Consider the following 20,005-nt stretch of genomic DNA (forward strand, 5'->3'; position numbering starts at 1 on the left):
AGAACCCACTGCAGGAATGCACCCTAAATAGCCACCACCAGCCTGCCTTGAGTGTAAAAGGACACCTTCTTCCACCTGCTTTTGATAGCAATTCTTTTCCCAATGCCATCTTCTAAAATTATATCCCTGCTTTTCTTCCCAGTGTGCCAGGGAGCAGGGTAGGAAAGTGGCAGCCCATTCTAAAGGCTTCTGAAGGCTTTTTTGAAAAGCACCTTGAAAAACCAAAGCCCAGAGCAAGTGCCACAGTGAAACCAGCCAACATGGTAAAATCAAATTCAACAAACTCAACAAAAACAAATTCAACAAACTCAGGTTCAGGAGCTCTCAGGAGAAGCTGCACTGCTTCTACCCAAGGAAGTGACAGAGAGCTGCAGTGCCTGCCCTCAGCTGGAGATCCACCACAGCACGCTCATCTGTGAACTGTTACTTCTCCAAAAGTATATGTTAACATTTGTTAATAATGGTGATAGCCTGGAAAAGCAAGGACCAGGGACTAGAAATACTTCTGTTGCCTGTACACTTTCTTCAAACAAGCTTGTGGCAAGGCAGCTGAGCATCAGTGTAAGTGGGCTGTGTTGGTGACACGGCAGAGCCAGGGCACAAAGCCACCCCAGGAGGGGATGGACTCTCTGCACCACACCTGAACGTGATGGCAGATGAAGATGAGGGTGGTCTTGACAGAAGAGGGAGCCTGGCAGCCTGCAAGGGAAAGGACATGACCATTCCCAAGAGCCCCTTAAGTCAAACCCCACCTACTGACTGCAAATGTCAGCTGGGGGAGCTTGCACAAGGATTCAGACACTACATTTTCTCCAGGGGTTTTAATGCCACACAGACATTTTAATTCCAGCTGGGTGGTACAGTGCACACTGTGCCCATAACCCACAGCCCAAGACCCACTCAAAGTCCCACCCCAGCAGGGAAATCTGCTGCAAAAGCCCCCATGGAATCTACTCCAGCACCCAGAGCAGCTCAAGAATCAGACCTGCCCATCTTCAGGCTGTGGAGCCCCTCCTAAGCACAAAGCTGAATGAGATCACAGCTGGTCCAGGGCCAGAAAATAATGGTGCAGTAATGGGTTTATTGGCTTTTTGAGAAGGAGCTGTTTGATTTCAGGCAGAGGAGAGTCAACAACAGCATTCACTCCTGCTAATCTCATTTCCAGCAGCACAGAGTGAGAAGGCACTTGGGCTCAAAGCTGTGCTCGATTGCTCTCTGTTTATCCAGGATTACATTAGGAGCCCAAGAGCATCTGAAAACAGCCCCAGCCAGAGCTAGGGCTTTGCAAATGGCTTCTGCAGCACCTGGCTTGTGGGAAAAGAAATCCCAGTGTTTCCAGCAAGCTGCTGGCAGTTTGCTCAGTACAAGAGCTGGATTTAGATGCACAGGTTTTAGATGTGCAAACTGTAGATAGTGTCTGTTGAGGAAAGTACTGCAGATAACAAGTGCCGACCAGATAATTTGGTGCATTTTAAATTATTCATTTACCTTAAGCAAAAAGAAATCAAATGCAGAAGGGTGGATTTGGCCAGGGTGAGGGATTCTTGCAAGGGGGAAATTAGCAGAAGTTGGTCTGATCATGATCTACTGCATTATCCACAAAATAAGTTACTTTGAGAACAAGAATTACCACCAAGTCTTTATTTCAGAGTCTAAAACACGAAGAGAGGGCTTGCATTTCGACATCAGAACCATGCAAAGCACCTATACACCAAAAATGAGATACTGAACGAGTGTCTCTCTCCTGCTACACATGGAAAATTTAGGCAGGAAGACTCTGTTTTCCTGTGCGTTCTGCTCTATCCTTCCACAAATCAACCACCTGCGAGGGGTGGTAATTAACCTTCATTCCAAACTAAATCATTTGCCACTGAACACTATTCCATGCTGCCCTAAGCTCCTAAAATATCCTCCTGTGAGCTTCATCAAGCACCCAGTTCTGCTCTTGGTCTACAAGGACGAAGTCCCAAACATCTCCAGCTACAGGACACACTTTCATCAGAGGTACTGAATGAAATGAGAGCAGAGTTTGGCTCAAAGGATGAATGCCTCCTCCATACAGAAGCCCAGAAAAGGCCCTTATAAGTTTCCCAGAGAGGGGGATGTAGAGACCACCCTAGGCTCAGAGAATTGTCATGTGCACAGAGGACAACCAGACATCCTGAACTATTAAAAAACAGTGGTATAGAAAAATAAAAGGCATAAAATACTGAACCAAAAAGGTTCCAAATAAGGCATCAGCAGGTCCCAACTGGATGTGCTCCTGTTACATACATCAGCTTCCCAGCCAGGATAGTTAGGAATGATGCATTAGGATTGTATTTCTGTCCTCCATTATTAAGTGCTATGAGCAACCAGAAGGGTTCAAGTTCTCTTTGAAAAAACAACAACAAAAAAAAAACCCAAAACCAGGGAGTAATGTTTTTGGTAAGTATTTCTTAGAAAAGAAAATAAAAATGTTAAAGCAATTCATTGAAACGACTCATTAAAAAAAGACGACATTCCTGTAAAGTAAAAATATATATATATATAAATAGAATCTATTTTTTGTTTGGTTGTTTTTTTTTTAAAAAAAAGACATTCAGTATCACGTCAGCGGATCCTGATGGGCTTTCCCGCGGGTCTCCTGCAACAGCCGCTGCTCCTTAAGGCAAAACGTCGGGTTGGCACGGGCAGGACAGCCCAGTCCCCACGGCAGGGCCCTGTCAGCAGGGCTGCTTCTCCCGCACGCTGACGGAGCCGTCCTCCATCCCAAAATACACCAGCTCGGCCATGTCGATGAACAGCCCCGTCTCCACCACGCCTGCGGAACGAGAGGTCCTGGTTACTGCCACAGCCACCCCCGCGCTCGTGCCCTCTGCTCTGCCCGTGGGTTTGCTCGTTCCAAAGCACCACTGCCTCCATCAGAGGTGTGGAGAAGTGTCCAACCTGCATCAGCCACACTGGGAGCTTCTGGGAAGTCTTTTCCATGCAGCCACTTCCAGCAAAACCTCTCCAGAGACTGAGGAACAACTCCCAAAGCTCCCCCGACATTCACGCTGCCCCAGCCACCACTGCTGCACCAACACAACCATGACAAAAGCATTTTCTGCTATGTGATGGCCATGGGGCAAGAGGAAGCTGCTGTCCTAGGTTATAATATTGGGCTGTATTCCATTACCACCTCGAGCTGCAATTCCTTTTTTTTTCCCCTTATCTCGTGACTCAGAGGTAAGTCCCTCCAGGAGGAGCTGTTCTTTCAGCCACACGGTTGATACGATCACAGCATTCTATTGTGAGATGCTCCGCCCAGAGGGAGGAGCCAAACGATGCCATCAAGGATACAAGCAGGGTTGTGCAGACAGCAAGGAGATCCCCTCTTCCAAGAGGAACAACTGAGATCTTCTCTGCACCGGACCTCCAGAGGGAAACTACATCAGTCTACAGCACCACTGCTGGGACAGAACCACATCTGTTACCACCGCCCCAGCCAGCAAGTGTCAGGCTGTATCTCTGACTCTGTCAGTGGTTCTTCTTTTGTGCTATTGTATATATTTGATTCTTTGTTCCCTTTTCCTAATAAATTGTATTTCTGACTTAGAGCCTCTCACTGGTTTTGCTTTTCAAACCAGGACACTGCACACACCCACAGGACTGGGGATCACTCCCCTCACCTTTAAACTCACCTGAAAGACTTCCCTGTAAGAGATCACCTGGCTAACACTTGTTCAAATGTTAAGACTCGTCAGCTCTGGTGCTACCACTGTAATTTGTAGGCCATTTGTAAATGTACTTTTGATTGCATTTAATTATAGGGTGCTCCTAACTTCACAGTGATCACTGAGACACAGCCAGAGGCCAGGAAGGTGGAGAGAAATGGAGACAAGGGCTACCACAAGCACAGGGTGGCCAAAACCCTTCTCCCAGCACTGCATTTAGGCTTTAACAGGCACACATTTAGGCTCATCCACTCCCTTAGCAGGTCCATTTCTGAGTAGAAAACAGGTCCCATTATTTACTATTCCTTTCTCAAACAACAAGAAATGCAGAGAAGCAGCTCCTGCTCTGCAGAGCAACCAGGCACTGTCTGCCTCTTGCACAGACACAGCTCCAATGATACAGAGATTTGTACAGCTATGGGCAGCAACTGGATTAGGATATGGAGCACAGCACCAGGGGCAGCCCAGACCACCAGAGATCCCTTCCAACCCCAACAATTCTGTGATTCTGTGATAAGCACTACTGAGTGAAGCAAAACCACTGACCAGAGCCTCTGCCTGGCCTGGTGTTTCAGTTGTGCAGCCAGGACAATATCTCTCTGCTTTGTGGGGATGCTGGTGTTTGTGCAACAACATCCCAACCTGTTCTTGCAAGTTCTGGTAACACTTGAGCAGTCAGTGAAGGCAGCTGTCTGAAGGTAGGACTTCAGGAACAAGCTTTGCCAAGATAACCAGAAAGACATCCAGATCCTGCTTCCCTGAAGTTCACAGAGTGCCAGTGCTCCTGGGCAGATCTGGATGGTCCAGAGGCAGCTCCTGCCTGGGCAGCAGGTCTCATGCAAGGCAGGAGTCCTTGCAGAGAGGCTGTTTTGTTTGCAAACAGCACTCAGCCACTGCTGCTTGAGCCCAGCAAGAGCTTGAGTGCACTTCATCCTCACAGCAAGGCCAGCAGGGAGGGCTTCCCAATGGGAATGGGATGCAGAGCTGTAAGCAGCTCTTGAAAAATACCACAGCACAGTGCAAGCCCTCCCTCCAGAGTGTACCTGTGTTTCCACTAAATGTCCCTGTCTAAATGGGCACAAGAAGAGTAAGGAAGATGACAGGATTGTTGTGCCTAATGGGAAACAGTGTCAACATCAACCAGCATCACTCCAGGTTTTCACCACTGTGTGGGAAAAGCCCCATGGGCACAATTGTACCAACTGAGCTGACTGCTCTCTTGACTAGAAATAAATGCAGGGATCTGCAGGAGGGCAGCAAATACACACACACACATTTCCTGATATCCAAGAGAGAGACACCACAGTCCACACACCAAGCCTCAGCCAACTTTTGTGGTTTTTAAAGGAATCACAGACATCACCTGGTATCATTTTGATAGCTGTGTTCACTTCACGCCACTCGTGAACCTTGTCAAACTTCCAGTCCAGGATGAAGTTCCCATTGTCTGTCACCACAGGGCCCTGGAAGCAAACCCAGTTGCCATGGTATGAGCAAACCCAGTTGTCATGGCATGAGCCCCCTGATTCCAGCCAGGGATTGTCACAGCCCTCACTGGGACCAGCTGTCCCCTCTGCAGTGGTTTAGAGTCATCATTCAAGTAAATTTGGGCCATCCCCACAATAAACCAGTCAGTGAAACCATCACCAGCTCGAGACCCTCTTTGACTGCCCTGCAGCCCCCCATCAGCCCCAGAGCAGCAGGTCAGACCCAGGCTGGCAATCCCTCTGCTCCCTGCTGCAGGATGCTTCTTTAGGAGTCTCAGCCAGAGAGGCTTTCAGTGAGCAGCCTGAACACATAAATACACGATCCAGTAACCAAAGTGCAAAAAGGAGGAATTACAGGACGTCACTTGCGGGAGGGAAAGCCCAGATTTCACCAGATGAAGGGCCAGACCTCTGGTCCTCCTTTTGCCCACGTTCAGGTGGGTCCCCAGGGGAAGCAGGGCTGGCAGGGACACTCACTGCTTTGTTAACAGCCATCCGCAGCTCCACGACACCGCCGAATTTTTTGGTCAGGGCTCTGGTGACAGGGACATAAGCCATGGGGATGACCTCGATTGGAACTCCCTTCTTCCACTGCTCCCCAAGGCTGTCAGATTTCTTCCTGAGGGCACAGTTTGAGGTGGGATTAGTGATGGACATTACACTGCTGACACCATTAACACCACCCCAGGCCCTTGGCAAACCCCTCAGGCACAAGGCTCAGGAGGACACAGGGTCAGTCCATGTGTGCCCTTGTCCAGCAAGAGCCAGTTTAATGCACAATGCTCTACCCACTCAAAAGCCCTGTTTTGACATGCTTTGGACAAGCAGAACAGGAGTTGTTTTTCCACAACCCATGGCTGGAAAATTTATCCCATGCTGACAATCACTGGGCTCAGAGAGCAGAACTGCCACTTCCCCACAAGCTCTGCTGACTCCCAAGCAGGCCTGCTGAGTTGAAAATTAAGAAAAAAAGATAAATTGAATTGCTGAAATACTGAGAGCCAGGCTAATTTCCACCCATTCCTGCTCTCCTGTAACCATTGGAATGACAATAATGGCCCAACACAGCACCATCTGAAACCTCCCATGGAGGAGAAAGGTATTATGAACAGTAATATCTTCACCTGTAATCAGCAATAACAATGAAGCACTTTGCAAATCCTGCAACTATCTTCTCCTGTGTCAAGCAGCCACTGCAAGGGGGAAAAAAATAAAAACAAAACCAGAAAACATCAGACTGCTCCTCACTGTGCCTAATGGCCTTGAAATCCAGTCCCCCCTAATACGTTCTTGCTAGTTTTGGTGCAACCATTGCCCCTCACCTTATCCTCATTACCCCCACCCCTCACTTTGTGCCCCTTGTCCCTGGCAGCCTTGGCCAGGAGCCACCTCCCACTGTGGGTGCACACAGAGCCCTGCACAGGATCCCCTCCAGCCCAGCCCAGAGACACCCCCAGCTACACAGGGATGCTCAGTGCCCCCAGGATCAGCACTGGGACAGACAGACAGACAGACAGAGAGACAGCAAAGCTCACCCGCCACCTTTGATAAGGTTGAGGTCAGAGTCCACCTCATCTGCTCCATCAATGGCAACATCAAGCTGTGGGAAGAGGAGAAAATGGATGTGCAAACCCCTCCTGTGCAGCATCCAGGCCCTGCTCCTGGTGCAGCTCTGGGGCTGGAGTGTCCCAAGCAGCAGTCACAAATGTCACCAGAGCTGGGACCACCTTGGTGCCAGCCTGACCAGAGACAAGTGTCTGACGGGCCCAAAGGATACCCTGAGACCACCCAAGCCCCTCTACCATGAGGCATGTGAGAGGAAGAGAAACCCAAACCACCTGCTGGCCTGCAAGGCACATCTCTTTAGCCTCTGGTGTTGTTTATGGACCAGAGTGCAAGATTTTCCCAGGAAAAATCTTTGACAGTTCAGCAACATCCCTGTCTCAAACCTCATCTTGGAAGAGATGCCCAAGCACCCGGAGGCAACACAACCCAGCAGCCTTCTTGCCATCTAAAGGGACAAGAACTATGAAAGAACTTGGGGGGAAAATAAACTAAACCTGTTCAAATCATAGAATCATTAAGGTTAGAAAAGACCTTTAAGATCATTGAGTCCAGCCACTCAACAAACCCTGCCAAGCCCCCATGAAACCATGTCCCTAACCATCAAATCTACATGTTTTTTCAATGCTTCCAGGGATGCTGATTCCACCACTGCTCTAGGCAGCCTGTTCCACTACTACCAACCTTTCAGTGCAGGAATTTTTCCTAATATCCAACCTAAACCTCCTGTGGCACAGCTTGAGGCTGTTTCCTGTTGTCCCAACTCAAGTTCTGCAGCATGGCTGGCCAAACTCAACCTCAGGGGAGGAGTAAGGAGCCTGGATGCTTTCTGAAGGACCAGGTGAGAGGAAAATCAGGTGAGGTCTCACCTCTGAGGTCCCACTTACCTCTGGATTTCGGTCCAAGTCACTCAGTGCTAAGCCATTCTGCAGGATCAGCTGACGAGCCTGTGCACCAAGAAGACAACAAACACCATTTACAGTGGCAGGAAAGAAAAAACAGATTTGTGGTGTCCTTCCCTGGCTGCAGCAAGGATGGAGCCTCCCTGGGACAGCTCCACTGCTCCACTCTGAGAGGATCCAGCAGCAACAGCAAGGAGAAAATTATGTTTTCACACCAGAGCAGTTTAATCAAAAGAAAATCCTGCTACTTATTTGAACTAAAATGCTCAGGTGGTACAACAGAACTCCTGGGTTTGGGTGTCTCCATACTAAATAGCAGGAGGCCTCAACAGTTTGGTGGGAATCACTTGTATCTAAGCACTAAAGCAGATATGGAATTTTTAAATCTTATGTGGTTTCAGCTTGGATATCATTCTCCCTTACACCCATCCAGCCCTTCTTATCTCCTTCATCTGAAAAATGGGACCAAGAAAATTAAATATTTACACCACAGCAATGTGGAACTAACAGAGAAAATATTTTTCATATTGGAAATACGCTAAAAAGTAAATAACAAATGCACAACTCGTGGGAAAAGGGTGGGAAGCTGCTGAAACTGCTGCTTGGTGGCTCTGATCTAGGTCTCCTGCAGTGGCTGTTTCCCTCTAGTGGCAACACAACACAGGGTACCCAGAGCTGCCCTTGGCTCAGTCCCTCAGCTTGAACAGGGAATCACAGAATTGTTTAGCCAGGTTTACTAACATCAAGTCCAGCCCTTGGCAGCACTGCCCAGGCCACTGCTAAACCATGTCCCCAAGTGTCACATGTACATGGCTTCTACATCCCTCCAGGGATGGTGACTCCACCACTGCCCTGGACAGCCCAATCAGTGTCTTCACCTTCTCAGTGAAGAAATTTTCCCTAATATCTGATCTAAACCTCTCCTGGCACAACCTGGGGCCATTTCCACTTGTCCTGTTATTTGTTTCTTGGGAGAAGAGACCAACCCCGACGTGGCTGCCCCTCCTGCCAGGGAACTGTGGAGAGTGAGAAGATTTCTTTTCTCCAGCTTCTCACTGCTCCTCATCACACCTGTGCTCCAGAGCCCTCCCCAGCTCCACTCCCTCCTCTGGACACACTCCAGCCCCTCAGTGCCCTTCTTGTCACGAGGCACAAAACTGAACACGGGATTCAAGGTGTGGCCTCACCAGTGCCCAGCAGAGAGGACAATCCCTGCCCTGGTCCTGCTGCCACAGGCCAGGTTCCCCTGGTCTCCTTGGCCACCACGGTACACCATGGCTCATGTTCCCACCACCCCCAGGTCCTTTCCTGCTGGGCCACTTTCCAGCCCCTCTGCCCCCAGCCTGGAGTTCTGCAGGAGGTTTTTGTGGCCAAAGCGCAGACCCAGCACTTGGCCTTGTTGAACCTCAGACCCCTGACCTTGGTCCATCCATCCACCCAGCCTGTCCAGATCCCCTGTAGAACCTTCCTGCCCTCCAGCTGACTGACAATCCCACCCAACTTGATGTCAACTGCAGACTCTCTAAGTGGTTGAATTTTCTATGTTACACATCATCATTTGAGTGACATTCCCTCCTTGCACAGACTCTGCTCGAGTCCAAACTTGCTACCATGCTGCAGCTAGACCAAAAAACCCCAGTGCAATAGCGTGGATCAGCTGATTCCCCTGAATTCTACCCAATAACACTAACAAAGTGCATCAGTCACAGGTACTGGCATCCCAGAAACATCAGAATTAGCAGGTGACACTCCTGGCAATGCTGTAAGATTTGAATAGTTTATCATGGCATTTCATAGCATGCAGTTTTAACACCCGTGGGCTGTGGGGCCCTAAGGACTCCCTCCAATGGTAGGAATAAAAATCAGTGGGTTGGCATTCATCACATGGTGCCCACAAAGGGAGATTTCAGGGATCTGGGAAACTCAAAGCATTGAAAACACTGTGCTGCACATGCAGGCCAGACCCTGAACAGGCTTAGAGTCAGCGGTGTGGCAACGAGGTGGCTTGGCTGTCTCCAGGCTCTGCTTGCAAGGCAATGGGAGCAGTGGGAATCAAAAGCAGAGCTCCCAGAACTGAGGGAAAAGTGGTGGGAGCTGCACAGCACTCGACAGGAGCAGTCCCACTCCGTGCTCCCGGCACACGTCCCGGTGAGAAGAGACAAGGCAAACGCCAGGGACAGATACTTACCCTGCTCTAGCTTTACTGATGGTGATGGCTTAATGACCTGACAGCAGGGAAGGGAGGAGCATAAAAGCCCACTGAAACCAACTCTTCCTTGCCAGTGACCTCAGGCAGCCATCTACACCTGTACACAGTGAAAATAAAATGCTGTTTTGCTGACCTGGCAACGCTCCACTCGGAACTGGTTGAGGTCTAAGGGACTGCAAGAGATACAAGGCAGCCCCATGCTGGGAATTTTGGCTCCTGCAGGTGTACAGTCTCTCTCTTCCCTTTAACAGCAACTTTTTGTTTTACTGGTAAGAAACTGGGTGGCGTTAAATGAACAATGACAACATTTCAAGGCAGGACAGGCTTCAGCCTATGCTCATTACAAGAGCTTCATCAAAATTTTCTTTAAGAACTAATGACTGAACTCAGAACACTTCTCCTAGATTCAAAGGGGACATAGCATTTCAGGGTGGGAACCATTTGAGACAGATCAAAGACAGACTCTCACCACAGTCTATACAATCAACAGAAATACCAGTATTGGAATTAATTTTTTTTTTTTCACTTTCTGGCCTTTACAGCACCTTGCACTATACTCCAGTTGTTTGCAACAGCTGGGAAGAGAGAACCCTGTCACCCCCACACCTAAACAACTGCAGGGTAAGAGGATGTTAGGTTTTCCTAAGCTTTTAGGATAACTCAGGTTGGTCTCTATCCATCCAACCTCCAGGACAAAGCAGGGTCAGCTGCCAGGTTGCTCAGGGCTGTATCCACCCAGTGCCTGAACACCTCTCAGGCAGGCTCTGCCCCGCCTGCCACACTGCCTGACTGCCCTCATGGTGACAAGGCTGTGACAAAAGCACAGTCCCCAGGACCATGAGAAGGACACATGCCCAATTCCTTGACTGGGGTATTGCCACCCAGCCTTGAAGACCCTTTGGGTGGTCCCCACCGTGTCACCTCTGCCTGCCCAAAAGGAGGTTCCCACCTCAGGGAACAGAGGTAAAGAGATCAAAGCCAGTTAACAAAGGCAGGGGAGATGCTCAGAGGTTTCCCCAGCTGATCTGTATTCCACCACCAAGCCAGGTTCTCCCTCCAGCCCTCTCAACATCTAGCTTGCTATGAACCAATTCCTGCAAAGGCTGCACAGCAAATAAGAGGTTAAGCCAACTTCCCTTCTGCAATTTTTTATCAAATCCAGCTGATGCATTTGAAGTTCCTGCTGAAAACACAAGAGCTTACTATTATTCTTTACAGCTGCCAGGGCTGAAACAGACTCAAAGGAGACAAAGTGTCTCCAGTGAGCTTTGCACTACGAGCCTGGTTCACCACTAAGCAGCATTTTCATGCAAGTGGGATCCAGGGGAAGCCACACACCAACCCTGACACAACCAGCCTTACCACACTGGCTCCAAATACACCTCCCAGCCCCGAGCTCAGGCCAGGGTAACACAGCACCATCACCTTCTCTGTGTGGTCTTTCTGTAGGCTGCACCAGGACTGCTTTCACTGGTGCTTTTGGCTCATTCACACCACTGTAAACCAGAGAGAGGCAAGGTGGCCTCCCACAGCCCAGGGGGAGATGCCCTGCAGGAGTGTTTGGACTGGCAGGAAGGAAAGCACTCACCTGAAAGGACGTAGGGATGCAAACAATTGTCAGGTTCTCCTCCTTAACTCTCTCAGCTGCAGGCAAAAAGCAGAAGCCTTGGTTTGTTCATTGCACAAGGCAAAACCACAGCAACTTTCTCTTTAAGAAACCTCAGTTCAGCACAGCCCCTCTGATTCACTGCAATTACTTGCTTGGCTTGCAAATAACTCAGTCACGCTCAAAAAGCAAACAGGTGCCCCCCTCCATGGGCTCAGGCTCAGTTTCAACAGTCAGAAATGTTTAAACACCCACTCTGGCCCAGCCCAAGCCACCATGAGCCATTAACCTTTATGTCTCCAGCAGCAGAGGAGCCCCATCAGCAAATCCTCACCTGGGAAATCGGCCCCATCCCCTCTCTCACTCTATTAGACAGGTTTTTGCTGCTCTCCATGTAAACACAGAGCTCCAGCAGCTGTCTGAAAGGTTTGCTGGCTTGTTGCCCTGGGGACATCACATTAATTTATTATAGAACATTTAAATATATAGCAGGAAAAGAACTAATAAAGTACAGTATTCCATTAAATGGAAGGAAATATTTCCTCCCCCAGGCTAACCTCAAATGACTAAAATCTATTACTAAGATATCATTATGGATAAAATATTATTTTAGTAATTACAATACTCAGGCACAAGCCAACAGCCAAAGAGCCAGCAAGAGCTCGTGCACCAGAGCAAGCACACGAGCTACATGCTCCAAGGTAATGCTGCTGCTGGAAGAATTGAACATGCAATACACGAGGCTGGATGCTGTTACAACCCACATCCTAGTTCTAAAGCAATCAGGAGACGTGAAAAGCCAGAATTTGCAGCCTGGAACAGCCACTCCTCTTCAAATACAATAGCCATTTATTTAGAGACTGATTCTGTGCTCAAGGAGGGAGTGGTTGCTGTACTGAGCCAAGCCCAGAAGGCTGAACAGCAGCTCCTAGACAATGAAGTGCATCACACAGAGTGGGGAAATGGGTGACAAGGGGCAGCCCCAGCCCTGCTGTGTCTCTGCACAGTGAAGGGTGGGCTGTGCTCAGAACTCAGCCTGTTCTGGGCTGCAGGACAGCTCTGCCCAAGGGAGCTGGAGGTCACCAGGGGACTCCTCAGGTAGGCAGAGCCACCCAGGTGGGATACACTGAACTGTGCTGCCCAGGGAAGTGGTGAAATTCATATCTGGAAGTGTAGATGTAACACTTGGGAGAATGGCTGGGTGGTGAACACAGTGGTGCTGTGTAGGATTTGAGGATCTTGGAGGTGTTTCCCAACCTTTTCTGTGGTTCCCCCTCTGTATCCAAGCAAGACTCCCAAGAACAACAGGGCTGATGCTGCACTCCCAGCCCACCATGGTCCCCACAGCTGCTCTTCATCCAAGGACATCCAATCTTCAGCACCTCCACAAGCAGGGCTGAGACTGCCCTGCAAAGGAACTTTACACCTCTGAACCCTCTGTGATGAGCCATGACAGTAATTACCCTCACACAAAAATGCATTTGCCTCACTTGAATATTTTGCTGAAATTTTCTGAATCACTCCCTGAGCAAACTCCTGCACCTGGAGCAAGCAGGTAAACCTGGCTGCAGGGTACATAAATAAAATGCAGCAGAATTCCGCATTCCTCATTTTCATTACACCTCAGCAGGGCCCTCAGCGTGAATCCTGTGGATGTGGGGAGCAAAATGAGCCACAGGCAAAGGGGTTAAAGGAAGCAGAGCAGCTGCATGGCCCCGAGCCACACAGCAAGTCAGCACTGGGCAGAGCTGGCAAAGCTGGAACCAGACCAAGGAGTCCAGCTCCAGTTTGTGGTGGGTGCCAGTGGAGAGCTTTTCCTGGCTGTCAGGAACAGGTGGCAAATCATTACCTCCTCAGGACTCTCAGGCTATAAATTTGGAGCCCAAGGCCCAGTTTTAACCTTCAGCTTCAAGCAGGACACAGCAGCCAGTAAACAGACCCAAGGCATCACCTCTAAGTTAGCACACAGGTGATTTAGGGTGTTTTTCAAGTAGTTGAAGCAGATGGAAAAGGGGATTTTTTGTGGTGGAGGGAAGGGAAGGGGAGCATCCTACCTAATCGTTGCACTGCGTGTACAATCGTAGATCCGCTTCCGATCCCAAGAACTTGATTGTTCTGCAAATCAAAGAGAGACAGAGGAATGCTGTTACTGGAGGCTCCAGACTCCACTTTCCCAGTAAAAGTGGCATTATAAACACATGCAAGAGGAGCCTTGTCCAGGGATGCACGTGGATACAGCATCTCAGCACTCTGCAGGCAAGGGAGAGAACACACTGTGCCAGCGAGGCCACGGCCGTGGGCTGTGGCCAAGGGATTTTAATCAACTCTCCCTCTCATTAAAGGACATGTGCTTGCTAATTACCAGCACAGTCCGATCTCAGGGTGTTCAATGCACACTCACTGGTGGTTGCTGGCATTCCATGAAAGCTCTCCTGCCGGAAAGCTGTGAATTTCAGACAATACCACAGAGGAAGAAGGGGAAACAAACTCAAGATAAAATCTCCCAAGGAAGCCACACAGTAAAAGGCTGCGTTTGCTGCCAACCGTATCATTAGTAAACAGCACAGATGCAGCAGCAGCCAAAGCAGAGAGCACAGCAGCTGTTCCTGTGAATAATAAAAAATGTTTTCCAAAACAGAGTGTAAAGCTGCATATCGGAGAGTCCAGCAAAACTTGGAAGGTGGGTGAGCCTGGCAGCATGTGCTGAAGAGGATGAAATTTTAACCACAGCTCCATCCTGGCCTTTCTCTGTGTATTGCCTGATTTAAGAAAGATCACTGCCCTGTCACCTGTAACACAGATACACTCCTAAAAGGTGCTGCAGGCTGAGGGTGGATGGGTGTACTTGTGTTTCTTCTGTAAGACATGTTCTCTGCCATGTCAGTCTCTGTTTATTATCAACTCAGTTTCCCACCCCCTGTAAGTGACCTGCAGCCTTCTGCACTTCCCATTTTCAGCGTACTTTGGTTTTTTTGGATGGGATCCAAAGCTTAAATTGACTTAAAGAGGCCCAGCATCACCACAGAGACTTCAGATGAGGAAGATGTGAAGACAACCAGAGATGCAGGCGCAGAGCTGTTGTGCATTATCTCTTGGACATTAGATAGATCTGGAGCTCTTTCCTCATGTGCAGCAAATCCAGAGCTCAGCAGCTGTGGAAAAAGCCACACCTGCAGCACTTCAAACAGCTAAAATCTTGCTGTCACACAAGTTTACCTGGAAAGGTGGAGTTCAAGACAGGTCACATTCCCCTAGGTTTAATAATTTATCTTGTTTCTGCAAGTTAAAAGCTTAAAAGAAAACAGAAATTCTCCAAAACCAGAGGCTCAGCTTCCATCCCAGCCCTCACTAAACCACTGTGACTCTGCAAAAGTTGGGCAGAGCAACAGGTCACTGCTGCACACCTGCAACGTGGCCAGCAGACGCCCAACAGCTCCTGAGGCTCTCCTTCCACCCACCCAGCAGGCAGAGCCAAGCAAGGCCAGCCAAGGAAGGGGCAAGCAAAGCTGTGCAGAGGCTGACAGGACATGGGCAGTACCAGTGTTCCCAAAAGACTTGTTTTCACCCAGGAAGTTTCTTCTCTTTGCCCTCATTTCTGCAGGGTGAGACAGCTTCTTGGAGCAGCTGGGTACCCTAAAGGGATGGGGAAAGCTTTAGCATGGGCAACTCCACTGTAATGAAGCAGGAAGAGCACACAAGGGTCCCAGCCCTTCCATTTATCAGCGATTAGAGGTGAAGCAGCACTTTTAATCACTCTAAACTGGTGCTGTCACAGCCCCTGTCTTACCATGACTCCCACCTCTCCCTCCTCAGCTCCAACCCCAGCCAGACCAGGGGCAAAACCAACCACAAAACATTTTAAAAACAGGGGCAGGGCAAACACTGGTGAGAAGCAGAGCATTGACAAGCAGCACCTCATGCAAAAAAAAAATTACATTTCAAGTTGTTTACCAAAAGCCCACCAAACAAAACCAAGGCACTGAGCCACAGCACAGCTGAGGACCCCAGTATGAATGAAGTGGGCAGCAACCACAGCATTTTCTCAGCCAACCCAAGGGCCTAAAGACACTGCCCAGCACCACAGAAGCCAATAAGGCAACACAGATGGAGCAGTACCAGTAGCACACAGGTATTTGCCAGTCCCACCTAAGTTTCCAAGGTCAGAGAACAAAGAGCTCCATCTAAAAGCAGTAGATAAATACAGAGCAAAGCCCAAAGTTTGCTCAGTCCTCTCTGGGGCAGTAGGACATAGGGCAGTAGCTGTATTTTCATTTCTAGCAGAGGTGCTCGCAGGGCCCGCCCTCAGAGGTGTTGTATAAACGCAAAGCCAGCTCTCCCCAAGCAGCTTACAGCTCTAAAGCCCCAACCCTGTGCCAGCCCCACTCCCCCAAGCTGTCACAGCCCCACTGTCCATGGTCTCTGAGGCTGGTCATCTCAGTGTCCACTCCAGAACTGGGGAACTCTGCTCCTGCAGCTGCCCAGGGACAAGTGTTGTGGGTAAACACACCAATCTAGCTTTAATTAAAACAAAAAAGGAACAGAAAAACAAGTTATCCTCTCCTAATCCCCCCTCCCACACCCAGGTTTATATCTGCCACACAAGGAGCTGCTGTCCTGGCAAGGCAGGGATGGGTGTGAAGGTGGATGCCAAGCAAGGAGCCTCATCCAGTACCAATCCCAAGCTCCCAGTACCACAGATTTATGGGACAGTTAAGCAAGAGAGATTTGTCCAGGAGAACCAACCCCTTGGTGTCTCCCACACATCCCTGCTGTGCAAGGGAAGCCTTTCAAGATAACACTGCTCCCTCCTGAGAGCTCTAACAAGCAAACACAAACAGATCCACTACAAACAGCAGCTGCCCCCTGCCAGTGCAAACTGACAGCTGAGACCATCCAGCTCCTGGGCAGTGACTCTGACCTCCTTCTCCATCATTTCTTGAAGCCAGCTTGCACAAGCACAAAGACATTGCCTAGTTTACCTAATTGGCATCACAAGTTGGACATTGAACTTTAATTAGCTGTGACAAAGGCAGAAACATTATCTTCAGTTTGCCTGGCCATACAACAGCACAAAGGCTAACTATTTCACTATTAAAGTCCAAAAGTACTGGTCTTAACCCAGATCAAAGGAGCCCCTATTTATGATGCCTCACAGCAACAGTGGTGTCTTGGATCCCTGCCTTGTGAGATGAGTCCTGCCTTGCATGACCCCTCAATGCACAATTTTCGGTTCGCCTTGGGTAAGAAGGGGGATTTTTATGCAACTACCAGAGCTCCCAGGCTCCCCCATCTCACAGACTGATCACTTTTGATGGTGTTGGCTGGCAGGGGCTGGGTCTCACACAGCATGTGGCTGTGCTCTCAGGCAGGTACAGACTGCTCAGAGGAATGGGGCTGCAGAACAAACCAAACTTCCATGGGACATAAGGGAAGTCATCTGAACCTCAAAACACTAACCCAGCGAGGGGGAAGCAGGAAGGAAAAGGGATTTTCTTTTCTCCCCTAACTGCTAGTATCTACATTCTTAGCAGCAACTCCTCACCCCGATTTCACCACTGCTGTTGCGAAAGGGCTGGCAGAGCAAGCGCTTTGATAACCTCCTGCGTGACTGTAACCGTTGATCGCCGAGTTCCAGATCAGGCTGTGCCAAACTTCAGGCAGCTCCAGCCCTATCTGACATTCATGGGGCTGACTCAAGCCCCTGGCTGCATTTCCCTCCCTGCACAGCACAAGACAGAATCAGGGACTGTTGCTCCTTGCTTGGGTGCTCAGAAACGGGGTGCAGCAGCAGTGCATCCTGGATTTGGAGAAAGAAGCAGTACACGGCATTAGCCTGAACTCCCACCGCAGCCCAGCTCGCAGGAGGGTGCACAATGAAAGTTTGGAGGTGCAAGACATTACCCCAAATTCAGCGTACACAGTGCTGAGCTGGATCAGGCAGGAAGCTGCTGCTAGGGAGGCACACACAGGGGAAGGAAAAGCAGTTTTCTCCCTTTGCCTCAGCTAAAGGAAGTGAAGTCCAAAACAAATGAAAAAGAGACTCAGGAAGACCCATCCGTGCACCCCAGGGTCCTTCTTTGCACCCAGGACTGTTCAAGCTCGGGGGGAGGGGGTGGTTTTCTAATTCCCCCCCACTACATCCGTGAACCTTGGGGCTGCTCTGTGCACTGCAGGAGTCCGTGCCACCTGAAGCCCATCCATGCCCTGGGAAGTTCAGTACATTCCATATACTGGGGAGTCCTGGCACTCCACAGCCTGTCTCTGCACCTGGAGCTGCCTCGGACAGCCCTGGCAGTGCACTGGAGGGCTCCGTGCACCCCTATGTTTTGTGGGGTACCAGCATCCCAAAGCCTGTCCCTGCACCTGGAGCGGCTCTGTGAACCCAGGGCCACCCGTGCTCTGGGAGAGTCCGTGGCTGCTCTGTGCTTTGGGGGGTCCCTGCACCCCAGAATGGCTCCATGCGTCCCAATGTCCGTCCGTGCACCGGGGGACTCGCACTCCCTGTGGTCGCTTCGTGCTTTGGGGAGTCCCGGCACCCCAGAGCCACTCTGTGTGCTGGGGGATCCGTGTATCCCGGAGCCTGTCCATGCACTGGGAAGCTCCGCGTACTGGGGGGTGTCCCGGCACCCCACAGCCTGTCCCTGCAAACCGGAGCCGCTCCATGCACTGCAAAAACCCGTGCGCGCCGCGGCCGCCCTGTGCTTTGTGGCGTCCTGACACCGCGGAGTCGCTCCGCGCACCGGGGAACTCCGTGCAACTCACGGCCCCTTCGAGCATCCAGAGTCCCAGCACCCAGAGCCTGTCCCTGCGCCCGGAGCCGCTCCCCGCAGCCCGGGACCCGTCCGTGCCTCTGGAGCCTCCGTGCCTTAGGGGGTCCCTGCACCCCGAGCCCAGTCCGGGGACTGGGGGGGATCTCTGCCCCCCGCAGTCACTCCGTGCACCCCGAGCCCAGTCCGGGGACTGGGGGGGATCTCTGCACCCCGCAGTCGCTCCGTGCACCCCGAGCCCAGTCCGGGGACTGGGGGGGATCTCTGCACCCCGCAGTCGCTCCGTGCACCCTGAGCTCCCTCCCTCGTGTCCTCCAGGCACCCCGTGGTCCCTCGTGCGTTCGGGGGTCCCGGCCCCCCGGAGCCTGTCCCTGCACTCCGGGATCTCTCTGTGTACTGGGGGCTCCGTGCACTCCAGAGCCTTTTCAATGCGCTGCAAGTTCCGTGCACCCCATGGTCGCTCAGTGTACTGGGGGTCCCGGCACACCAGATCCTGTCCCGGCACCCCGGAGCCGCTCCGTGTACGGGGGGTCCCGGCACCCCGGAGCCGCTCCGTGTACGGGGGGTCCCGGCACCCCGGAGCCGCTCCGTGTACGGGGGGTCCCGGCACCCAGAGCTTGTCCCGGCACCCCGGAGCCGCTCCGTGCACTCCATGGTCACTGCATGCCCTGGGGGACCCCAGCCCCCTGCAGCCACTCTGTGCTTTGGGGGCTCCCTGCAGCCCGGAGTCCCGCCGTGCACTCGGGGTCCGCCCGTGCTCCCGGAGGCTCCGCGCACCCCGCGGCCGCCCCGAGCCCCCCGCAGCAGCCCGGGCCGCCTCACCTGGACGTGCTTGTCCACGGCGGCGAAGGCGGCCCGTTTCTTGGCCTCCTCTGCCATGGTGCCGCCGAGCCGCCCGCGGGAGAAGCCGCGCCGCGCCGCCGCCCGCCCCGCTCGGACCCTCCCTGGCGGCCGGGCAGCCAGGGGCGTGCTCCGGAGCAGGGCGAGCCGGCCGGGGAGCCGCATGCCGGCGCGGCCCGCCCCCGGGGGGCTCTTCCTCACGGGCTGCAGGCCTGGGCCGTGCCGGCTCCTCTCCTCCTCCGCCTCCTCCTCCTCTTTCTCCTCCGCCGGGAGGCTGGGACTTGTAGTGCTGCGTGCGGCGAACTACAGCTCCCACAATGCCCGACATCCCCAGAGCAACTTGTTGCATCGATGTGTTAAGTACCGAGTAAATGCCAAGTACCGAGAGACCGGGTTTGCCGAGTTGGGAAAGGTTCACGCATTTCTGCAAAGAGTAGAGGGATGCGAGGTGTCCCACCTGGAAGTGCTGGGGGAGGAGGGAGGATGGCGGGGGGAGCCCCTGCCGGAGGCCAGGCAAGGCACTGTGCTCAGGGAGTTACTGGAACTCTGGCCGGGCTCCACAGGTTTTGAGGAAGAGCCTTTCTTGGATTTTTACTCAAACTTTAGCACGATCTCCCTCGAAATTAGCAAAATGGAGATGAAAAAATGCCAGGGGTCCTCTGGGCACATGGTATCAACCAGCGCTTCGTCCTTACCCTGCCCTGCAGGAGGGTCAGGACAAAACCCTACGGAGATCTCCTCTCCTGAAACACACAGAGCCTCTTTTTATTTGTCATAGCTTTTCCCCCTACCCTGGGTTGACCTCTGATGAAGTTGTTTCTGAAACAGAGAGGCAGAGCAACCTTGAAGTCCCTCTACACCGGCATTTTCACTCCTGTGAGCCACATTAGGACCATTCACAGGCACCTCACTTTCTCTCCAGCTGCAATCCCG

General features: G+C 51.5%; 1 protein-coding gene across 1 annotated transcript; it reads right to left on the bottom strand.

The window, feature by feature from the left end:
* Nucleotides 1-1,626: 1,626 nt before the first annotated feature.
* Nucleotides 1,627-19,302, bottom strand: RPIA (ribose 5-phosphate isomerase A). The gene is made up of 9 exons (XM_021535744.3): nucleotides 19,055-19,302; nucleotides 13,520-13,580; nucleotides 11,448-11,503; nucleotides 7,636-7,695; nucleotides 6,721-6,785; nucleotides 6,310-6,378; nucleotides 5,663-5,804; nucleotides 5,062-5,161; nucleotides 1,627-2,803 (listed from the first exon to the last, which is right to left on the bottom strand). The coding sequence occupies exons 1-9, from the start codon at nucleotides 19,235-19,237 to the stop codon at nucleotides 2,706-2,708; spliced, it is 834 nt and encodes a 277-aa protein (XP_021391419.1). The 5' UTR covers nucleotides 19,238-19,302; the 3' UTR covers nucleotides 1,627-2,705.
* Between the last annotated feature and the right edge of the window lie 703 nt (nucleotides 19,303-20,005).

This window comes from Lonchura striata, chromosome 4, assembly GCF_050655825.1.
Source record: "Lonchura striata isolate lonStrDom1 chromosome 4, ASM5065582v1, whole genome shotgun sequence".
Taxonomy (NCBI): Eukaryota; Metazoa; Chordata; class Aves; order Passeriformes; family Estrildidae; genus Lonchura; species Lonchura striata.

Coding starts and splice junctions, on each gene's coding strand:
- RPIA (XM_021535744.3), bottom strand. CDS start 19,237: ATGCGGCTCCCCGGCCGGCTCGCCCTGCTCCGGAGCACGCCCCTGGCT. Junction 11,504..13,519: donor ACACGCAGTGCAACGATTAG/GTAGGATGCTCC, acceptor TTTTGCCTGCAG/CTGAGAGAGTTAAGGAGGAG. Junction 2,804..5,061: donor AGCTATCAAAATGATACCAG/GTGATGTCTGTG, acceptor CTCGTTCCGCAG/GCGTGGTGGAGACGGGGCTG.